Source organism: Camelus dromedarius, chromosome 10, assembly GCF_036321535.1.
Source record: "Camelus dromedarius isolate mCamDro1 chromosome 10, mCamDro1.pat, whole genome shotgun sequence".
In the NCBI taxonomy this organism is placed as follows: domain Eukaryota; kingdom Metazoa; phylum Chordata; class Mammalia; order Artiodactyla; family Camelidae; genus Camelus; species Camelus dromedarius.
This window is the reverse complement of record NC_087445.1, coordinates 78,041,353-78,059,760: the sequence shown is the minus strand read 5'-3', so window position 1 is coordinate 78,059,760 and position 18,408 is coordinate 78,041,353. Positions and strand designations below refer to the sequence as shown.

The 18,408-nt window shown below is 61.2% G+C and overlaps 1 protein-coding gene across 1 annotated transcript; it reads left to right on the top strand.

The window, feature by feature from the left end:
* The first annotated feature begins 14,829 nt into the window (after nt 1-14,829).
* On the top strand, nt 14,830-17,234 carry LCN1 (lipocalin 1). The gene is made up of 5 exons (XM_031450942.2): nt 14,830-14,919; nt 15,239-15,369; nt 15,778-15,848; nt 16,270-16,380; nt 17,068-17,234. Exons 1-5 carry the CDS (start codon nt 14,830-14,832, stop codon nt 17,232-17,234), a joined length of 570 nt encoding a protein of 189 aa, XP_031306802.2.
* The last annotated feature ends 1,174 nt before the right edge of the window (nt 17,235-18,408 follow it).

Below are 18,408 nucleotides of genomic sequence, written 5' to 3'. Positions count from 1 at the left end.
CCGGCGGCCTCCTCTGGGGACAGGCTGGGGCTTCAAACTCAACTGCCAGCCATGGGCCATAAGGGCCAGGAGCTCTGAGAAGGGGACAGACAGGGGCCTGAGGTCTCCCGAGGTGCCTGGTGGGCAGAGGGGAGGCAGGCAGCAGGGCATGTTCTGGAACAATGAGGTCGCCGGCTGGGTGAAGGTTCCGGAGGGGGCGGCCATGGGCACAGGCAGAGTAGACGTGGTGGGCAGGGAGCCCGGGTTTGCTGCCAGAGGAGTCGGGAGAATGGTGCGGGGCCAGCTGGGAGGGACGGGACCCCGCCAGGCCCATGCAGGCAGGAAGCTCCGACACACGGTGCCCACGGCCCAGCCCAGGGACGCCCCAGACCCCAGACCAGCTGCACATCTGCCCCCATTGCCTGGGGTGACACTGGGGGCCCCGAGGCCGGGCCGTGCCAGCCTGTGAGTGCTGGATGTGGGCTGGGCCTCAGCGAGGGACACTGGTCCTGTGGGTTCTCGGGGACCTAGGGTGGGGGCAGAACCAGTGTGGCAGCCTGCCCCCCAGCACCTTCTCTGCAGTTTTCGGGGTTCTGGTACATCCTTGCCATTGCTTCCGACGCCCGAGGTGTCTTGCCGGGCAGAGACAAGAGGAAGCTGGGGGCATCTGTGATGAAGGTTCACACAGCAGGCCAGCTGAAGGTGGTCCTCGCCTTTAACGGGTGATTGGGCGAGGGTGGGGGCCAGCATGTCCTTTGCACTCTGAGCCCAGGGAGTAGAGGAAAGGGGGCTGAGTGGGGGGAGCCAGACCTGGGGTTCAGCCTGGAACTCCCACAAGAACTGTCTCAGAAACCCCAGCGCCCACGACTTCCCACCCTAAGACTCCAAGGGCCGATTTTGGGAGGGGCGGCCGCCGTCCCGGGGCCTCCGTGGGCAGTGGGTGTTTGGAGCGTGTCCCCTGAGCTGCAGGACCGGCGCTGCTGGCCCAGGGTGAAAAGTCCCAGAACAACGGGGCCCGGAAAGGGCTCCCTGGCCGCCAGTTCACAGCCCCTCTCCCCTCAGGGCGCGGGGGTGCCAGGCACACTCGCTGATTCTGCGGAAAGACAGGAAGAAGGCCGTGTTCAGGAACACCTGTGCGTACCGCTGGGGGGTGGCTGTCCATGGGCTTCCTGGCCACCGAGACCCTGGGTGGCCCACGACAGCGCTGGCCCCGGCTGTCCTCCCCAGGGAATGTGGGCCAGTGGGGACTGACGCTCAAGGGCCTGGGGCCTGGGCCAGGAGTGGGGCGTCCTTGCGTCCTTCCAGACGCCCCTGCTGTCCGGGCTCGAGCCGGCAGCTCTGTGCCTCTCCCCCGCCCAGTGAAGGGGGTGAGGGGCTTCCGCGTGCTGTCCACCGACTACCATGAGGCCGTGGTCGACGTGCGCCTGGGCCGCGCGGGACAGACCGCCAAGATGTTGCTGCTCTTTGGTGAGTCCAGCACCAGGGCCCCAGAGGCCGGGGCCCTGCGCAGACGGGGGGTGAGGGCCCTGGAGAGAGGGAGGCCTCTGCCATGTCCTCACACGCGGGCAGGGGGAGCTCTGGCCTCATCTCCTCAGGGCACCAGTCCCACCACGCGGACCCTGTGCTCGTGACCTCAGCTGACCCCCCTCACCTCCCAAGGCCTCCTCTCGCTCCGCCACTGGGGCTTCAGCATGTGAATTTGGGGGACACAAACTCACAGCCCACAGCAGTCGGTCACGGCCTGGGGTGGGTGCGGCATGGCAGGACGGAGGGTGGGGCTGGCCGGGCTGTGAGCAGAGGCTGGGGTGGGCGGCAGAGCCCGGGGCCCTGGTCCAGGAGACCCTGCGCGCTGGCAGCTCTGGGTGGTGGCCCCCAGGGCTGCGAGGGGGAGGCCCTTGCAGAGGGGAGGTCGGAAAGCCAGAGGCTGGAGAGGGGCGGGCTGTCCACGTGGATGCGGAGGTCCCCAGGCTGATGGCAGGATGAGGGGCTGGCGGTGACGAACCAGGAGGAGGTTCTGCCCCGGATGAACAGGTGGGATGGAGGGGCAGGAACCCACTTCCAGGCGTGGGGGCTGGGGTCGGGGCGCCCAGCAGCCCCATTGGAGAGGGTGGGAGGGGGTCCCGGGGAGCCTCAGTCAGATGGACGCGGCTAGGGAGGGGTGGCAGAGGGGCCTGGGAGAGCAGAGGGGGCCCTGCGTGGGGACCCTGCGTGGGGACCCCACCTCCCGAGCCTCTCTGGGGACCTGCCTCCTGCTGGCTCGGAACAGAGGCGCCTCCTGCCGCCCGCCAGTCTCCATCTTCCACTGAGCGCCCCCTTGTCTCTGTCCTGAAGCCTCAGGGGCGTTTTGGGGCTGCGGGGGTGGTGGGGGTTGGGGCGCAGCCTCACGTGGCAGAACGGGAGACTCGGACGTTGTGCCTGCTCCGCACCGCAGGCAGACAGAGCACGTCCAGCTTCCTGACTATGAAAAAGTTCATGGACATTTGCGAGACTCTGAAGCTCACCAACCGCATGGCTGTCCTCCCGAAAGACGGTAAGGTGGTGCCACGAGGCGCTTGGGCTCGGACAGGGCCACTCCTGGCCCCACGCCCACCCTGTCGCGGATGGAGGGACAAAGGGGGGACGGTGGCATTTTTTAAAGATCTGAAGCCACAGTGAAGGCACGGCCGAGTGCGTGTGCCCCTTCTGCCTCCGGTGGCACCCAGAGCACACATGCTGCGTTGGTCTGGTCTTTGTGTGGGGCTGGGGGCCAGGGCTGCATGGCTTTGCCGTCTGTGGTGCCCACGACACCGGGGAGAGCCGGCAGCACGTGCATGGAGCCGGCCCGACCCTCTCATTCCTCTCCCACAGCCTCCTGTGCGCACACTGTCCTGCCGTGAGAGCAAGCTGCTGTCCACCAGCTCTCCCCTTTAAAGCTCGACTTGTGGTCCCCCTGGACCCTGGGAGCATTGTTCCAAATTGCAGGTCTGCATATCCAACTGCTTGCTGAGAGGAGTTTGGTGACCCCAAGCCGTTGATGGTGCCACGACTTGAGCCCAGCAGGGCCCTTTATCATCACGAAGGGATAGGGGTGGGAGGGCACGTGCTGACTGGCCAGGGGATGCCAAGCCAGGAGCCTCCCTTCTGCCTGTGTCCTCTGGATCCCCTGGCAGAAACACGCTGCCGTCCCTTACCTGCTGCGAAACAGACCACGGCTGGTCCGGTGCGGCCTGCCTCATGCTTTCTCTGCAGCGTCTCTGCCACCTTCTGTGTCTTCCTTGACATCCTGTCCTTGCTCAGGAAGCCATTCGCCTAGCGCCGCGCATTCACGTGGTGGGTGTGGTGCTGGCCGTGGGGGGCAGTGAGCGAAACAGGCACACGCAGCTCCGTCACTGGGGGATGCAGACACCAGCGCAGTCACCCGAGCACACAGTTACAGGCCCAGGGAGACACGCTTACAGGTGCCAACTGCAAAACAATGGCAGGTCCCACCTGTTCCGGGACAGGGATGAGGAGTCAGAGAGAGCTTCTTGGAGGAAGAGACATTCGAGCTGAGAAATGAAGGGCGGTGGGAGTTAAGAAAGTGATGGTGGGGCTCGGGGAACAGGGCCTCCCTGGAAGATAAACGGTCTTTGAAAAACCCCAGAGCGGTGGAGATGTAGATGGGGACACGGATTCTGGGCCACTTGGAAAGGCAACGCGGTGGTCTGGAGAAGACCGGGGTGGGCCGGAGCTTGAGCAGCCCCGGGACACCCAAATGCAGGTGTTCTGGGGGGAGGTGGAGTCCAGGCCTGGGTGAGAGGCAGATACTTTGGCGTCACCCATGTGTATTTGGTGACGAAGGTGGCAGGCATGGATGAGATCACCTGAAGAGAAAACAATAGGATCAGTCAGCTACTGCCGTGTAACAAACAAGCACAAAGTCTTGGTGCCATAAACCAGTTTAGCTTTCCCGCCGGGGTGTCAGCTTGGACCGGCTGGCGCCAGCCGGGCTCACCTGTGCTCCATGGTTCTCAGCTGGATCTCTTTTCACAGGTTTGTGTTGGCAGGAGGTGGGCTGGTCTGAGCTGGCTTAGCTCCGCAAGCCCCTTGTGCTTTAAGTGGTGGGCTGACCGTGGCGTGCTGGTCTCACAGCCGTGGCAAAGGCACACAGGTCAGGAAGGAGCCGGAATCCTTCAAAAGCTCGACACAGGCACAGAGTCACTCTGCCGCGTCCTCCGAGTTGCTGCTCAGTCCTTGCTCTCGGCCACACCAGCTCACCTCCCTTCTGCGCCTCGAGGGTCTTCCCCCACCTTCTGTCTCACGTTCCCCAAGTCTCATCCAGCCAGGACGCGACGCTTGAATCCAGGGTCTCGTGGTCTGCGTCCTGCAGGGGTCCCCTACGTCACACACCTTCCAGCCAGAGTAGGAGTGACCCTGGCCCAGGGCTCAGCACTGGGGACCAAGAGCAGGCGAAGGGCTGGGCGATCCTGTGGGGGAAGGGTGGCGGGCTCCGCGTCTGCTGGCAGGCCGGGTCTCTGGGGGTGGGTGTCCCTGAAGCCCTGGCTTGGTGGCTCCGATGCATTGTCCTCAGGGCTCTGTCCTCTGAGACACTTCTCTCTCATGTGTTCACTCCCTTCGGCCACGTCTGAAGGAGGCATCAGGACACACTTCAGTGTGCGACGCCCTCGGTCTGTTTCCTGCCTGGAGAAGTTGCCCTGAGGCATCACGTGCCCACGTCTCAGCTCCGGGCTCTTCTGACACATGGAGGGTTTTCTGTGTTTGACGCCAATGTCCTCCAGGTGCCACGAGCCAGCCCCAGGGTCCTTAGGAAACATGCCTCTCTCTCCAGGTGTGATGGCTGGGATTTGGGCTCTCAGCCTAGAGCATCCTGGAGGCCCTTGTGTGCTCCTTGAGAACCTCCCTGGCACCTGAATTCTTCTGCGGGTTTGACAGAGACATCGCACCACGATCTTGGCTGGGTCTGCGCCCTGTGGCCGTGTCTCACTGTGGCACCAGGGCTGGGTTTTATTCCCTGTTTTAATGCCCACGTACTAGATTTGGTATCAGGCCAGACTCAACCCTCCCCTGGGGTTTACACTGGGAATGAGAGCCCCTCAGATCTTGGGGGACCCCTGCTCACCCCTCGCATGTGGGGCCCATTCCCCTGGGTAGCCTCGCGCGCTCGCACGCACACACACGCGCACACACACTGACTGACTGCCCTGAGGGGGGAAGTGAGAGGGGTGAGAAGGAGGTTGGGGGCAGCTCTGCCAGGGGCAGGGGTATCCAGCATCGTAGCAGCATGCCCAGGCCCACAGAATGGGGAAGGGAGAGATTGCAGGCTGATGGGGGGGGTCCCCTGGGCACTGCCTGGGCTGGGGTCACCCCTAGAGCTCCCTGGAGAAGACAGGGTCTGGGGGTCCTGGAACAGGGATGAGACCACCCATTGTGGAGGGGCTACGGGAGATGAGGCCTCAGCTCCCTCTCTGTAAAGCGGGGTGCCGAGACGGGGGACCCCTAAGGTCCCACAAGCTTGCAGAAGAGTCTGTTGGACTTGGTTCTCCATCCGTGACCCACTGTCCTCCAGGTCCTTGGAAAATGCTTTCTACCCTCTGAGGTCCTCTGAGCAGGGGCAGCCTGGGGACTTGGGGGACTGGGGACCTGGGGGTGCAGAACATGACAGAGCCCTGGACCACTCACTGGGGACCAGGGACAAGACCCTCCTTGTTGGCAACCAGGATGTTGCCTTTCTGGGGATGATGGGAATGTTCAAAAACTCGGTTTTCCTGAAGCCCTCACAGAGCTACCAACACCCTAAGCATCGCTGAGTTGCACACTGGGGTGGACGAACATCACAGGGTGAGACGCGCATGTCTGTGAAGTTGTGAAAAGGGAGGCGTCAGGCTGATCTGGAGGCAGCTCTGCCCCTCAACCCAGGCAAAGGGGGGCCTGGAAGTGCTCCCACAATGGCGCCCACAGGGCTGCAAGGAGTTCCCGCCGCTGGGGCTGGGGCAGAGCCCGCGGCGAGGAGGGAGTCCTGGCCTCTCCCCTCTGGCTCTGGGAGCGTTCCCTCCGTGACCTGCAACAGCTCCCCTTCCCCGAAACAAAGAAGGCAGACGGGGCCCTGCAAACTGTGAGCAAGACAGAGCTCGTGATTTCTCTAGCTTATGAAAGGTGGTGGTTGTCGAACTGACCCCTGGAACTTAGCGGCCCGCCTGGCCCGCTGTCGGGCGGTCCACGCTGGGGCTCCAAGCCAGCTACCGGCCGAGCCAGCCGAAGCCGCGCGCACACGGATGCGGGTGCTGTGTTCCGTGGGGGCCGTGACCTGCACCATTGTTGGCGAGGACGTCAGCGCTTGCAGATGGGCACGGCTCACCGCTGGAGTCTGAAAGGTCAGTGGCTGCGGTTTTGGAGACACATCCTGTTGCTTTGTCTGGGTGCCCCTTCCTCGTGGCTGGAAGTCAGCAGTGGTGCTGCCTTTGACGGCCTGGGGAACTCTCCCCAGCTCTACTTGAGGGTTCGAACAGTCACCGACCAGAGGGATGGGTCACCATTAGGTCGATCGGACCCATCCTGGAGCCGGGAGGGTGGTCAGCACCCTGGAGGACACTTGTCTGTGTTGGGGAGAGGGGTGCACGGAGGGGGAAAGGGTACCGAGTTCACCACCAGCGTCATGACGCTGTCCCGCCGTGCACAGCAGCCCGAGCACACCGCCAGCCCTCCTCACTTGTCGCCAAGCTGCCCAGGAGAGCCCGGGAAAAAGGCATTCAATGCCTACAAGGAGACAACGAGCCGCCCCAGCGGCTCAGTAGCCCGCAGGCTGACCGTGTGCCTGACTGCAGCCCGTCAGACTCCTGGGGCGTCCGGGGGTGGCCGGGGTTGCAGGCGATGGCTATTTTTCCTTAGAAATATAAAATTATGATGAAAACAAATTGCCTTCTATTTAATGTGAATTTATTTTTTGGATTCTGATTATATGAAAATCAGAAAATGCTGGAAACTCAAAAGTAGGAGTTAAAAATCCTCTTCTGTTAAAATCCTCTTTTGTCAGCCCCCCCACCAGGGGGCAGCCTTCCTGACGGTACTTGGTATGTGGGCTCATGAAACTGAAAAAGGAAAGAAATGGGAGAGCATCTCTGGGCCAGTCCCAGGGTGACTGGGACAGAGGTGCCCTCCTGCCCGCCCTGCGTGCTCACGTCCTCAAAGTGCCCCCGTGGGCACACTGTGGGCAGTCAGGGAGAGGGGGGGTCCGGGGCCGCAGAGAGGGTGGCTTCTCGAGGCTGCTGGGTGTGAGCCGGCCCCTTGCCCACCTCCCAACGCCGCCTCCCTCACTGTGAGGGGGACTTGGGGACAGCCCCATTCAGGGCCAAGGCCAAGGGCACCATCGGCCCTGGTGGATGCTGGGCCCTGGCCGGTAGCAGCCGGAGGGGTGGGCAGGGCTTCCCTGGAGCACCTCTAACACTAACGCGCCCGCCATTTGCTCTAGAAACTCCAATTTTGGAAACTTATGAAATTCCTCCTGCTCGTGCCCGAAACGTGGATGATGTTCCCTGCTCGTAAGTGAGAGGCGGTGTGTTTTTGTGCAGAGGCCGTCACTCTCGTGTCAGCGGTGGAACTGGAGGGCTGGGACGCTCCGGAAGGCGCCAGCAGTGGTCAGAGGCGGGTGTGCCCTGGGTGGCGGGCGGTGCGGACGGGGACTTGGCTCCCTCCCCCGTGTGCCTCTGCGTGTGCGTCTGCTGGCCACGGAGGGCAGAGCTCTGGACAGGTAAACGGTGGCGTCTCTCCTTACACGTGTCTTTAATATTGAGAACACTTGTTTTTTCCCCAAAGCTGATAAATCGTGGCAGAAGGTCTCCCAAGAAGGCTGTAAGACCTCGACGCTTTAGCTCTCTCGTTGCCCGTTTGTCCACTCCTCACCTCAGGCATTAGGTCAGCTTCACACTTTCACGATTCTGTGCAAGGCGGGGATAAGGGTCTTACTCATATGTCTTGATCTGCATTTCTGAGCCTTTCACCAAAAAGAACTTTCTGCATCACAAAACGTTCACGTCCACCTGGAGCCCAGAAGGGACCTTCCTGGCGCTCACCTGGGGGAGGCAGATGCTCAGAAAGGAGGACAGAGGGTGGGGCATCCCTCGCGCAGCCCCTGTTCTCAGGGCCCCACCTGGACGCCAGCGCCCACTGCTTGGGGGAGCGGGAGAAACCGCCGTTCGGAGGCCGGAGGCCTGGCTACCCTGGGTCTGCCCGGCCCTGCCTGGACCTGCCCGGCCCTGCCTGGGTCCGCCAGGCCAGGCCAGAGTTCCTGGGAGGCGCACCTAGTGGTTTCATGCTGCCCCTTTCTGGGGGGTTCCCACCTGTGGCTCCTCCTTCCCTCCCTCCTACTTCTCTGAGTGCCTCCTGGGGTCCTCAGGCAAAGTGCAGAGACAGTTTGGGGGCAGTGATGGGGCTGGCCCACCAGTCCCCTGCCCGGGCCTTTCCCAGCTGCAGAGCGAGGTGTCCAGTAGACAGGAAGACGTCTGGCCAGGAGCTTAGGGTGCTCCCAGGAAGGCCCCTCCTCCCTGGCCAGCCAAGGCTGTCCAGCCGGGGCCCCTGTACTGACCACATCAGGGGGCCTGCTGAGGTCCCAGGTGCCAGCCCCTGGGAGAGCCTGCCTACAGGAATCCCGTTCCCTGGGATCTGCTCTGGGAAGGGGGACTCCCCACACCGAGGGAGCAGCGGGGCAAGGTTGGCAGAGCTGCCCCGGGAGGCCACGTCCGCTGGCATCCACCTGGCAGCAGAGACGGGCGGACATGGGTCTAGGTGGCCTCTGGGCACGGCCTTGTTTGTGTGACATTCTCCATGACACAGAGCACGCCGGCGCACAAAGCCATCCAGTGTCCAGGTAAGCCGGGGAGCCTCGCAGGGGCTCAAGGTGGAGAACGAGCCGGAACGCAAACACAGCTTGACCTTTCCTGGAAGCCGCGCCTTGCCCGCGGGGCCCTGGGCTCCCCTCCGGGCGGGCTCCCGGCTCGAGTCCACATCTGGACTCGGCTCAGCTGGCCGACGCCCCAGGGCCTCGTGAGCCCAGGTCGGGGGAGGGGGGAGACCCGAGCCACCAGGACACGCACCAGCTGTGCAGAGCACCCCCTGCCTGCCGTGGGGGGTGGGGCGGGGGCCAACCCTGGAGCCCTGGGAGGCTCGACGGGGCAAACGGACGCACGGCCTGGACAGGGAGCAAAAGCAGTAAACCTTCTGGACGCAGGTTAGATCTGAGAACGCGCGATCGGGGGGTGGGAAAGCCAGCAGGCCTCCACACCCCACGGCCGGCAAGGGCCGCGCACACCCCGTCCGAGAGCACCCGCCACATGTGACCCGGCCCTGCCGGCCCCCCCCGGGCTCCGGTTCCCGGCGTCCCCGCCGTCCCGACGCCGCTCCCTGTGAAACGCCTCTCCACCAGGCCATGTAAAGAGCACGGGGAGGCGGCTCAGAGCCTGGGGGACGGACATTCGCTCTTCCTGCCGATGGTCGTGGCGACGAACAGAATCAAGAAACAACCAATCATAAGAGAGGGAAAGAGTTTCACCCGAGGCAAGCGCAGGCCCAGCGCGGAAGCCCGCGTCCCAGGCGGCTCTGGGAAACGGTCCCGGAGATGCAGGTTCCAGCCCAGTTTTATGTCCTGTCAAGAACAAGGAGTGCTGACCGGTTAGGGACACGTTTCTCCAAGGTTTCAAAAGAACCCCGCACAGATCGGCACGTCCACGTCCAGCGAGTCGGTGTGGCCCTGGCCCCCGGGCAGGAGTCAGCATCGAAGGAGGGCCGGCACTGGCGTCCCAGGAGGAGGGGCACTTGGTCTTTAGTTTCAGCCTGGACGCCCTTCACCCCTGACCCTTTCCTTTAATAACGAAAGCAGATGCACAGTGCTTGCTGGATGGGCCGCACGCAGGCTGCTGTGGTCAGCGTCACGCTCACATTAACCCACGTGTAAGCCGGAGCGGCGTCCCCAGACCCCAGTGTGTGAACATCTCTTCTATCAGTCGGAACACGTGAGACACGTGGCTTCCGACACAGGTGTGCTGAGTGTGGCTCTGCTGTAGGTTTGGGCTGTAAATGGGAATTCTGATCAGTTCCACTTGGTGTGATCACCATCAAAACAGCATAAAACCACACCGTGTGCGGACACACGTCACACTATCCAGCAATCCCAGACAGAGGGGGCTGGGTCTGGACTGGACTGGGATGAGGGCGGTCTACCTCGGGGCGTGGACCTCTGACCCCGGACTTGCAGGAGCCTCCCGGGGGCCCTCCGAGCACAGAACTACGGGCCCAGAGCGCGCCGGGGCACTGCCACGTGGTGCCTGGTCACGGGGCCGCTGGAGCAGGACTCCGGGCACCACGCCTGGAATCCCTGTTGTCCATGGCAAATGCCGTCGGGCTCAGGCTGAGATCGGCCCCTTCCGTTTCAATCTCTTCACCCCCTGACCACCCTCCCCTTCTATACCCTTGGCCACGTTTCTGTCCAGTCGGTTGTCCTTCTCTCGTTGGTTTGTGGGAGTCCTTGGCGGACCTGCGTACAGACACTTTCCGGTAACCAAGCGGCCAGCGTTGCCTTCGGTCACTGGCCCTCCTCTGTCTGGACTCTATGTACCCGGAGGACTTCCTTCTATGTCACACAGGCATTGCCCTCACTTTCTTCTTTTAAAAAACAGTTAATTTTGTTTAGTGGAGGTGCTGGGGGTAGAACCCAGGACCTCGTGCGTGCTAAGCACACGCCCTGCCGCTGAGCCACACCCTGCCCCTGCCCTCACTTTCTTTGACAGATGTTTTACAGGTTTGTGTTTCCCAGCTAAGCCTTTTAATCTGCCAGGAGTTACCTGGGTGTGGTGTGAGGTAGGAACTGCGTTTGTGTGTCTTTTCCACGTGGATAACAAGTTCTGTTTGTCTAATGTTGTCCCCACACACACTGTCGTCCCCTGTGCTACAGCTGGGTTTGCCCAGGGCGCCCGGGCCTGCTGCTGATCTGTGGATCTATTGCTCGGTCCTGTGACAACACGCCTTCTTTTTCTTCTTTTTAATCCTATAGTTTATTTATTTTATACATCATAGTTTGTGTCTCTTAACCCCCTTCCCCACTCTCCCCTCCTCTCCCCGCCAGCGACCAGGCTTTGTTCCCTGTATCTGTGAGTCTGTTTGTGTTTGTTTGTTATATTCACTAGTGTGCTGTAGTTTTAGATTCCACATTTAAGAGATACCTACCGCATTTGTCTTTCTGTGACTTACTTCACTGAGCATAGTTCCCTGTAAGTCCATCCATGTTGCTGTGAACGGCAATACTTCATTTTTCATGGCTGAGTAGTACTCCAAGGCACATACACACACCTTTATCTGTTGATGACTTGGGCGGCTTCCCCATCCCAGCAGTTGTAACTAGTGCTGCCGTGAGCACTGGGCGCGTGTCGCTCTCTGAATGAGTTTTTCTTTTCTCAGCTGGACGCCCAGCAGCCCGCAGCTTGCCTCCTCTTGGCCGTGCTGCTCCTCGCAGAGTGCTGGGACCTGCCGGGCGCGCCCTCCGCGGCCCCCTTCACTGTGGCCTGAGGTTTTCTTCACTCTCTAGCTGTCATTTACATCACCTCATCACCCCTCATGCTGTTTGATTGTTGCTTTTCTAAATGTTTTTGCAGTCTTGGTAGGAGTTTACCTATTTTAATGCCTTTTTCCCCCAAAGCAGGTTTCACTTTTGTGGGTTCTCTCTATTTTTCTTTATAGTCTAGCTCACTGGTTCTGGTCTTCACTATTTTTTATCTTCTAATGTCTTTGGGTTATTTTTATTGTTTCTAGATTTGAATGCATAACCCACTTACTTTCATTTTTCTTGTTGTTTGATAAAAGCATCTGAAGCCATAGCTGTTTTCCTCTGTGTGTTTCTGTGATGGTGCTGTCCCCATCCACGGGGGCTGCCAGGACAGGAGGGCACAGGGTGGGCGGGTTAGACAGCAGACTCTCGTTGCTCACAGTTCTGGGGGATGGCGCCGCCATCCTGGTGCTGTCAGGCCCGCTGTTGGGTGAGGACCTGCTCGCTCACTGATGGTGGTCTTCTGGGAAGGGGTGAGGGGGCTCTTTGGGGCCCTCTTATAAGAGCCCTAATCCCACTCGTGGGGGCTCCACCCTCACGACCTAATCGCCTTCTGAACGCCCCACCCCTTAACACCATCACGCTGGGGACTAGGGTTTGGGGAGCACACAGACGTTCCAACCACAGTGTGTGTCTTTTCTTTTAATATCTGCCATGTTTATAGTTTTTTGGTTTTAAATATTCTGCATTTTTAAAAAATTGTGATTTCCTCTTTAACCCACAAATTGTTTAGGGGCATTTTTAAAGTTTGGATTTGCCTTTACGGACCACTCTGTGCGTTGAGGATTTCATTTCACTGCTTTGAGGTCAGACAGGGCAGGCCCCGTCGTCTCGGCTCAGGAGTTCCCCGTGCTACCGGGATGTGGGCGGCTTTTATGATGACCGCGTGTGTATCTAGAAGAATGTCGTTCCTTAGCTGTGGCGGGCACAGGGGCTTTGTAGACACGCTCTGTCGTTTGGTGCAGAAGGTTCCGCGCTGGCGTGAATGTCGGGCCTGCAGAGCCCTGCTTCTCAGGCAGAAGGCCTGATGTCTCCCGTCCTGACCCCTGACTGCGCTGTGTCAGCAGCCCTCGTCTCCCGTCTGCCTGGGCTGGCCTGTATTTGGACGCCGTGCGCCCTCGACTTCACGGCACTGTGCTGTTGGTTCCCTTTTCATCCTTACTGAGGCGTTTTGCCTTAAGTTACCTTTTATCTGGTTGGCATCTTTGTCTTTACAATGCATTAGCTATTCACCCACCCCATCTCCATTCTCACGGAAAACACAATTCTCACTGGCTTAAGGTGCATTTCTTTTGTTTCTATGAACTCATGCAAGCATACATCATTTTGTTTTGTGTGCGTTTAAATATCCACTAAAACATGTCTTTGCTCCCCTCCTCACTTTAAACAAGCTCTCAGTGCTTTCAAGGCAGTAGAGGATCAGAGTTGCTGGCATCGTGCGTGTGTGGAGGTGCACACGTGTGCACGTGTCTGCGTGGGCACGAGAGGATGGGTTTCTTCTTGTTTTCCAGAGCTGCTGCCCTCTGGGTACTGTCCTCAGCGCCATTTGCTGCCCACTGGAGGCTGGGGTTGCTCAGTCTGCTCCAATATCTCACCTTCTCTTTTGCCTTTTTCTGTTTCCATTGATTTCATCAGAACCGTCTTCCGGTCACGAATCCTCTTTACCTTGTCAGGTTCTGCATTTATCCATTGGATTTTTACTCACCACAGTGCTCACTCACCTTCAGTATTTTTGGTTTGCACTCCCAGCTCCGTGTTGTCCATATTCTGCCCAGTTCTAATGGCGTAATTTCTTGTTCCTTTTCATCTTGAGGCATCTTCATCACACTGCTGCGCTTGCAAAACGCAAGTCACACTTTTTGTTTCTTGGAGTACATTCCTGAACTGAGTGTTTGTCTTAAACCTGCTTTTCTTCACAGGCTACTTTTGCAGATAATTCGGCTCATTTTAATGAAGATGTGGAACTGGTGCACTTTCTCCGCGGCCGTGTTGTCATCATTCTCTGTTGAGCTGCTTGGTCGTAGCCTCTGCCCCCGGCCGTGGCCCCTGCTCTGCTCTGCTGTTGCTGTAGAAAAGTGTGTTACAGCTCAAAGGGTTACAGCTCAGTTGTGACAGCAACCTGGATCCGGGCGAGAGACCCAGCAGCACTCGGAGAGCTGGAGAACTCAGGTTTATTACGCCAGCGGGCCCAGAAGAGTTAACACTCCAAGCTCTGGACCCCGTCTGTGGGTTTGCACAGGCCTTTATAGGCTGCCAGTTTTACACTTTGCAACATCATATGCAAATGAGGTGTAACGAAAGTTGACTAATTAGGAACAAGCTTTGTAGAAATGGACCAATCAGAAGTGAGCTCAGGGAACCAATAGAATTTTAGGGGTAAGTAAGCAGTTTCAGAGGTAAAAAGTGAGATAAAGCCGCTGGGCCAGGGAACAGGATGGTGCTGGCAGGAGAGCAGTGGCCCTGCCTGGGGGTCCTGCCGGTCTTTTCATGGGGCTTCTCACCTCACTGTGAGGCAGAGGGGGTCACAGACACAGATAACATATCGGAGGTGACCCTGGAGGTGGCCCAGCTGTCCTCTCACCTTCCTGGGCCAGGGCTTCAGCTCCATGCACCAGTTCGTGCTTCTCCTTGGTCCTGACTCTGTGTGTGTGTGTGCAGTACATACATGTGCACGTGCACACGTGGGTGTGCGCATGTGTGCGTGTGCACGTGTACACGTAAGCACGTGTGTATGTAAGGGTGTGTGCGCGTGCGTCCGTGTGTGTTCATGCACACCTCTTCACGGCTCTGCCATCTTGCTTCTCCCTTCCTGTGTCTGATCTGCATGCTCCGTGCATGGGGCAGCGGGGGTCCAAGTGCCTCCTTACTGCGGGTCTTGTCGGGGTGTAGACTTTCAAATACACCGCCATGTTCACACAGCAGGTGTCTCTTTTTTGGTGCTGAATCGGAGGCTAAGGAGCCACCCAGGGACGCTCTCAGACCCAGCCACATCCTCCCTGGCACCACTTCCCCCGCAGACGACACCTGTGGACCGGTTCCTTCGGGGGGCGGTGCCGAGACAACCGCGGGTGGTGAACAAGCGTCAGCAATGCGGACGTCGACCTGCTCCTCTGCAGAATTTACCACGGTTCGCGGCCAGGAAGGGCCGGGTCGGTAGCTTGTGCCAAGTTCCGCAGGGTCCCTGGGCGGAGGAGGATAAAGGCCGGCCGTGTGAGGGGCCGGCACAGCCTCTCCCAGCCCCAGCAGGTGACCTGTCGGGTGGCTGTGAGCACAGAGCCCTGGAGATGAGGACCCTGCTCCTGACCGTCAGCCTCGGCCTCGTTGCTGCCCTGCAGGCCCAGGACCCCCCGGCCTCAGGCGGGCTGGGCCAGGACGTGAGGCTCTGATGGGACAGGCTGGGCTGGGGGTGTGCAGAGAGAGGCGGAGGCGTGCATCTTAGGGTTGGGCGTTGATCCCTGCCCCTGAGGCAACGGTCAGACGAAGCAGAGGGCCCTGAGCCAGACAGGGGGCCCATGGTCCGGGCTGAGCTGCAGGGCTGGAGCCCACACTTGGGGGTGTCTGGCGAGGATGCTGGGCATTTGCTGGGGGCGGGGCAGGAAAGCACACTGAGCTCCAGCCCCAGGGTTGGGCAGAGTCTGGGGCTGCAGAGTGGGGGGTGGCACCTGAGCCCTGACTGGAGGGAGCCTTCTCCAGGTGTCAGGGAAATGGTATCTGAAGGCCGCGACCGCAGACCAGGAGATTCCCATGAAGAAACCAGAGTCGGTGACTTCCATGAACCTTACGGTCCTGGAGGGAGGCAACCTGGAAGTCCAGGCCACCATTCTGTGAGTGTCGCCGCCGGCCTCCCCGCTTCCCCGCCCCACACCAGGACAGCCAGCGTCTGGGTGGGGTGGGCGGACCACGCAGGTGTCCTTCCCAGCCCCTCCCACCACGCTCGGCACTGGACAGCTTTGAGGGCGCCCTGCCTCACCCGGAGTGCCGTGCAGGGGATGAGCCCGGGTGAGACCTTGTGGATGGGAAGAGCACTGCCGGCTGCCCCTCCCCACCACCAAGGGAGACCCCCGGAGCTGCCATGTGAGACACTGAAGGCCCAGCTGGTGTCTGGACTGGGGGTGGCTGATGCACTGTCCTCCCCGTGGCCACCTGTGAGGGTGGGGGAGCGCTGCCGGGGCTGGGCTGGGTTCCAAGGTGGGCGCACCCCAGGCAGCGTCGCTGTGTGGCTTCTGTCCCAGGATTGACGGTCAGTGCCGGGACAAGACACTGGTCCTGGAGAGAGCCAGCGAGCCTGGCAAATACACGGCCTGTGAGTCCCAGAGCCCCAGCCGGGGTGGGGGGTGGGGGTGCGTCTAGGACAGCCTTTGAGCCTGAGAAGCCCCCCTCCTTTCTGACCCCATTGAATGACCTCCCTCCCCTCCCACTGGTCGATTTGCCTTAAAGATACGGACACCTGACACCACGTACCAGGCTGATGGGTTTGTCCCAGGAGGGACTGGCCCGCCCGAGGTCAGGGCGGCCACATGTCAGGCCCAGAAGCGGAGCTGAGCTCCCCAGGCTCCAGCCTCTTGGAGCCCCCACCCCCCAAGGCCCCCTGTGACCCGCTGGGCGGGGTGTGACTACCTCTCTGGCGTGCGCTCTCCTGGGAGGTGGGGCCCCACGGCCTGGGTGGAGAACCTGCTCCCGGCGCGGGCCCTGGGCTTGCTCAAGGCTGGGCCCTCCCCCTCCAGACGGGGGCAAGCGCGTGGTGTACATCACACCGTCAGCGGTGAAGGACCACTACATCCTTTACTGCGAAGGCGAGCTCGGCGGGAAGCAGATCCGCGTGGCGAAGCTCATGGGTGAGGGTCCCGCGTCCCAGCCCCTGCACCCGCTCCCCCCGCCTGCCCTCAGGAGACGCCCCGGGAGGAAGCGCTGGTTCCCACGCCCAGTTCAGGATGCAGGCGCCCAGTCCCATCTCGGCAGGGGCGCACGGGAGGAGCAGAGGCCGAGTGGGCAGGCATCCGAATGTCACCGTGTCACAGGCGGGCCACATGTGGGAAGGGAATTCCAGCCCCTGGGGCTTAATTCCAGGGAGGAGGCTCAAAGAGGCACTGGAGCGTCAGTTCCGTCCCTGCCTGCAGACGGGAGGCCCCCGAGAGGGTCACCTGAGTGTCCCCATGGCCAGGAGCTGTGTGAATGCCAGTCCGGGGGGACGGCAGGGACCTGAGGGCCGGAGACGGTTGCGCCACCTCTGAAGCCAGGCAGGTCCTCACTCCCAGGCAGAGTCTCAGGCGTGTCCTCCAAGAGCACTTCCCGCCCCTCCCAGCTCTGCTGCGAGGGCGCCCCAGCCCTCCGGAGGCTCCTGGATCAACCTTTCCAGCCGAGCTCTCTTCCCGGCCGCCGAGGACCCCGGGGTCCAGCCCCACACGGGTGCGGGGTCCTCCAAGCCAGCCTTCGGCCCATCACTCCTCCAGACTGGGATGGAGATGCCGGTGCCCCCCACTACTACCCTCACCCTCCCGTCTGGCTCCCGGTCTCCCCCACAGGAAGGGACCCTGAGAACAACGCAGGGGCCTTGGAGGACTTCAAGAAGGTCGCAGGAGCCAAGGGGCTACACCTGGAGGTCTTCATCCCCCGGCAAAGCGGTAGGAGGAACGCCCGTGCCCGCTCCTGCCCGGCTGCCCCGGTGGCCCTGTCAGCAGAGCACACCTGACTGGACAGCCCACCTCTGGTCCGGGCTTGTCCTTCTGGGTCAAGTGAAGTGTCAGCTGGCGAAGGGGCCCTGGGCCAGCGGATTCCCTGGCTCTTCTGAACTGTGTTTCCTCTTTCTGCAGAAACCTGCTCTCCAGAAGCCTAGGGTAAGTAAGCAGCGGGAGAGGACGCTTGAGAGGCCACAGGGTCGGTCTCCCAGCCCTGCTCCCCGCGGGGCAGGAGACCCCTCCTGGGCCAGGCAGGCGGGGCCCCTGCACGTGAGCCATGCCTCCCGGCTGTCTCGGGGAGCCTGGGCGGCTGGGAGATCTGCTTTGGGTGAGCACTCCGTGGGCTGGGTGCAGGAGGGAGGCTGTCGGCCCTGCCGTATCCCCACAGCTGCTCCCCCAGCAGGTGGGAAATCCCTCCTGCTGAGCCCTCGAGAGCCCCGCACCTGGTTCTCCACTGCAGCCCCCTCCCCCTCTGCCATCCTGGCTCATGACCCCCGCCCCTTTCCAGGGCAGGGAGCACCCAGTGGCAGCACCACCAGGACCTCTGTGCCACAGGACCTGGAAGGAGCCCTGTCCCGGGGGCCTGGGCAGCTTCGCCCCCTCCGGCCTCCCCATCTCCCCCTCCTCCCCCAGTCCCCCACCCCTTCTCCTGGCTTCACATAAAGAGCTTCCGCATCCTCGGTGACTCTGCTTGTCTGTGGGGGCCCCTTGGGTGGGCTGGGACAGGGAGGGGGTGTGGACGTGGGGTGGAAGGGTGGGAGGACCCCTGATGTCCTGAGTCTCCCTGGTCCTTTCTCAGTCCAATGGGCGTGAGGGTCCAGGTGGAGTCGGGGTGCTGGTGGCTCTGCCTGGTGTCTGGTGGGAGTTCCTGCAGGTCTGATGTCCTGGTCCACAGAGCTGCATCAGCAGGGCCTGCCATGCTGGGACAAAGGGGCCTCTGTTCTTGCAACTGGGTAGACCCTCGGCCCTGGTCCATGTCTGCAGAGCCCGGACATGGGGCAGAGACGGGGACAGCGCTCAGGCAGGGGTGTGGCTGGGCTGAACTGGTGCCCTGGGCTGAGGAGGCTGCCCCGGTTCTAGGCTGCTACGTCCTACCCTGCCTCCGGGCCCTGGTCTCTCCGGTCCACACCTGGGCGGGTCTGGGAAGGTGAGTTACAGCCCTGGGGCTGAGTCACCTCAGGTCAACTT

Excerpts from the sequence above, each read along its gene's own strand:
- LCN1 (XM_031450942.2), top strand. The coding sequence starts at position 14,830 with ATGAGGACCCTGCTCCTGACCGTCAGCCTCGGCCTCGTTGCTGCCCTG. Across the intron at positions 15,849-16,269 it reads GCCTGGCAAATACACGGCCT|ACGGGGGCAAGCGCGTGGTG; the intron begins GTGAGTCCCAGA and ends CTCCCCCTCCAG. Across the intron at positions 16,381-17,067 it reads CCGCGTGGCGAAGCTCATGG|GAAGGGACCCTGAGAACAAC; the intron begins GTGAGGGTCCCG and ends TCTCCCCCACAG.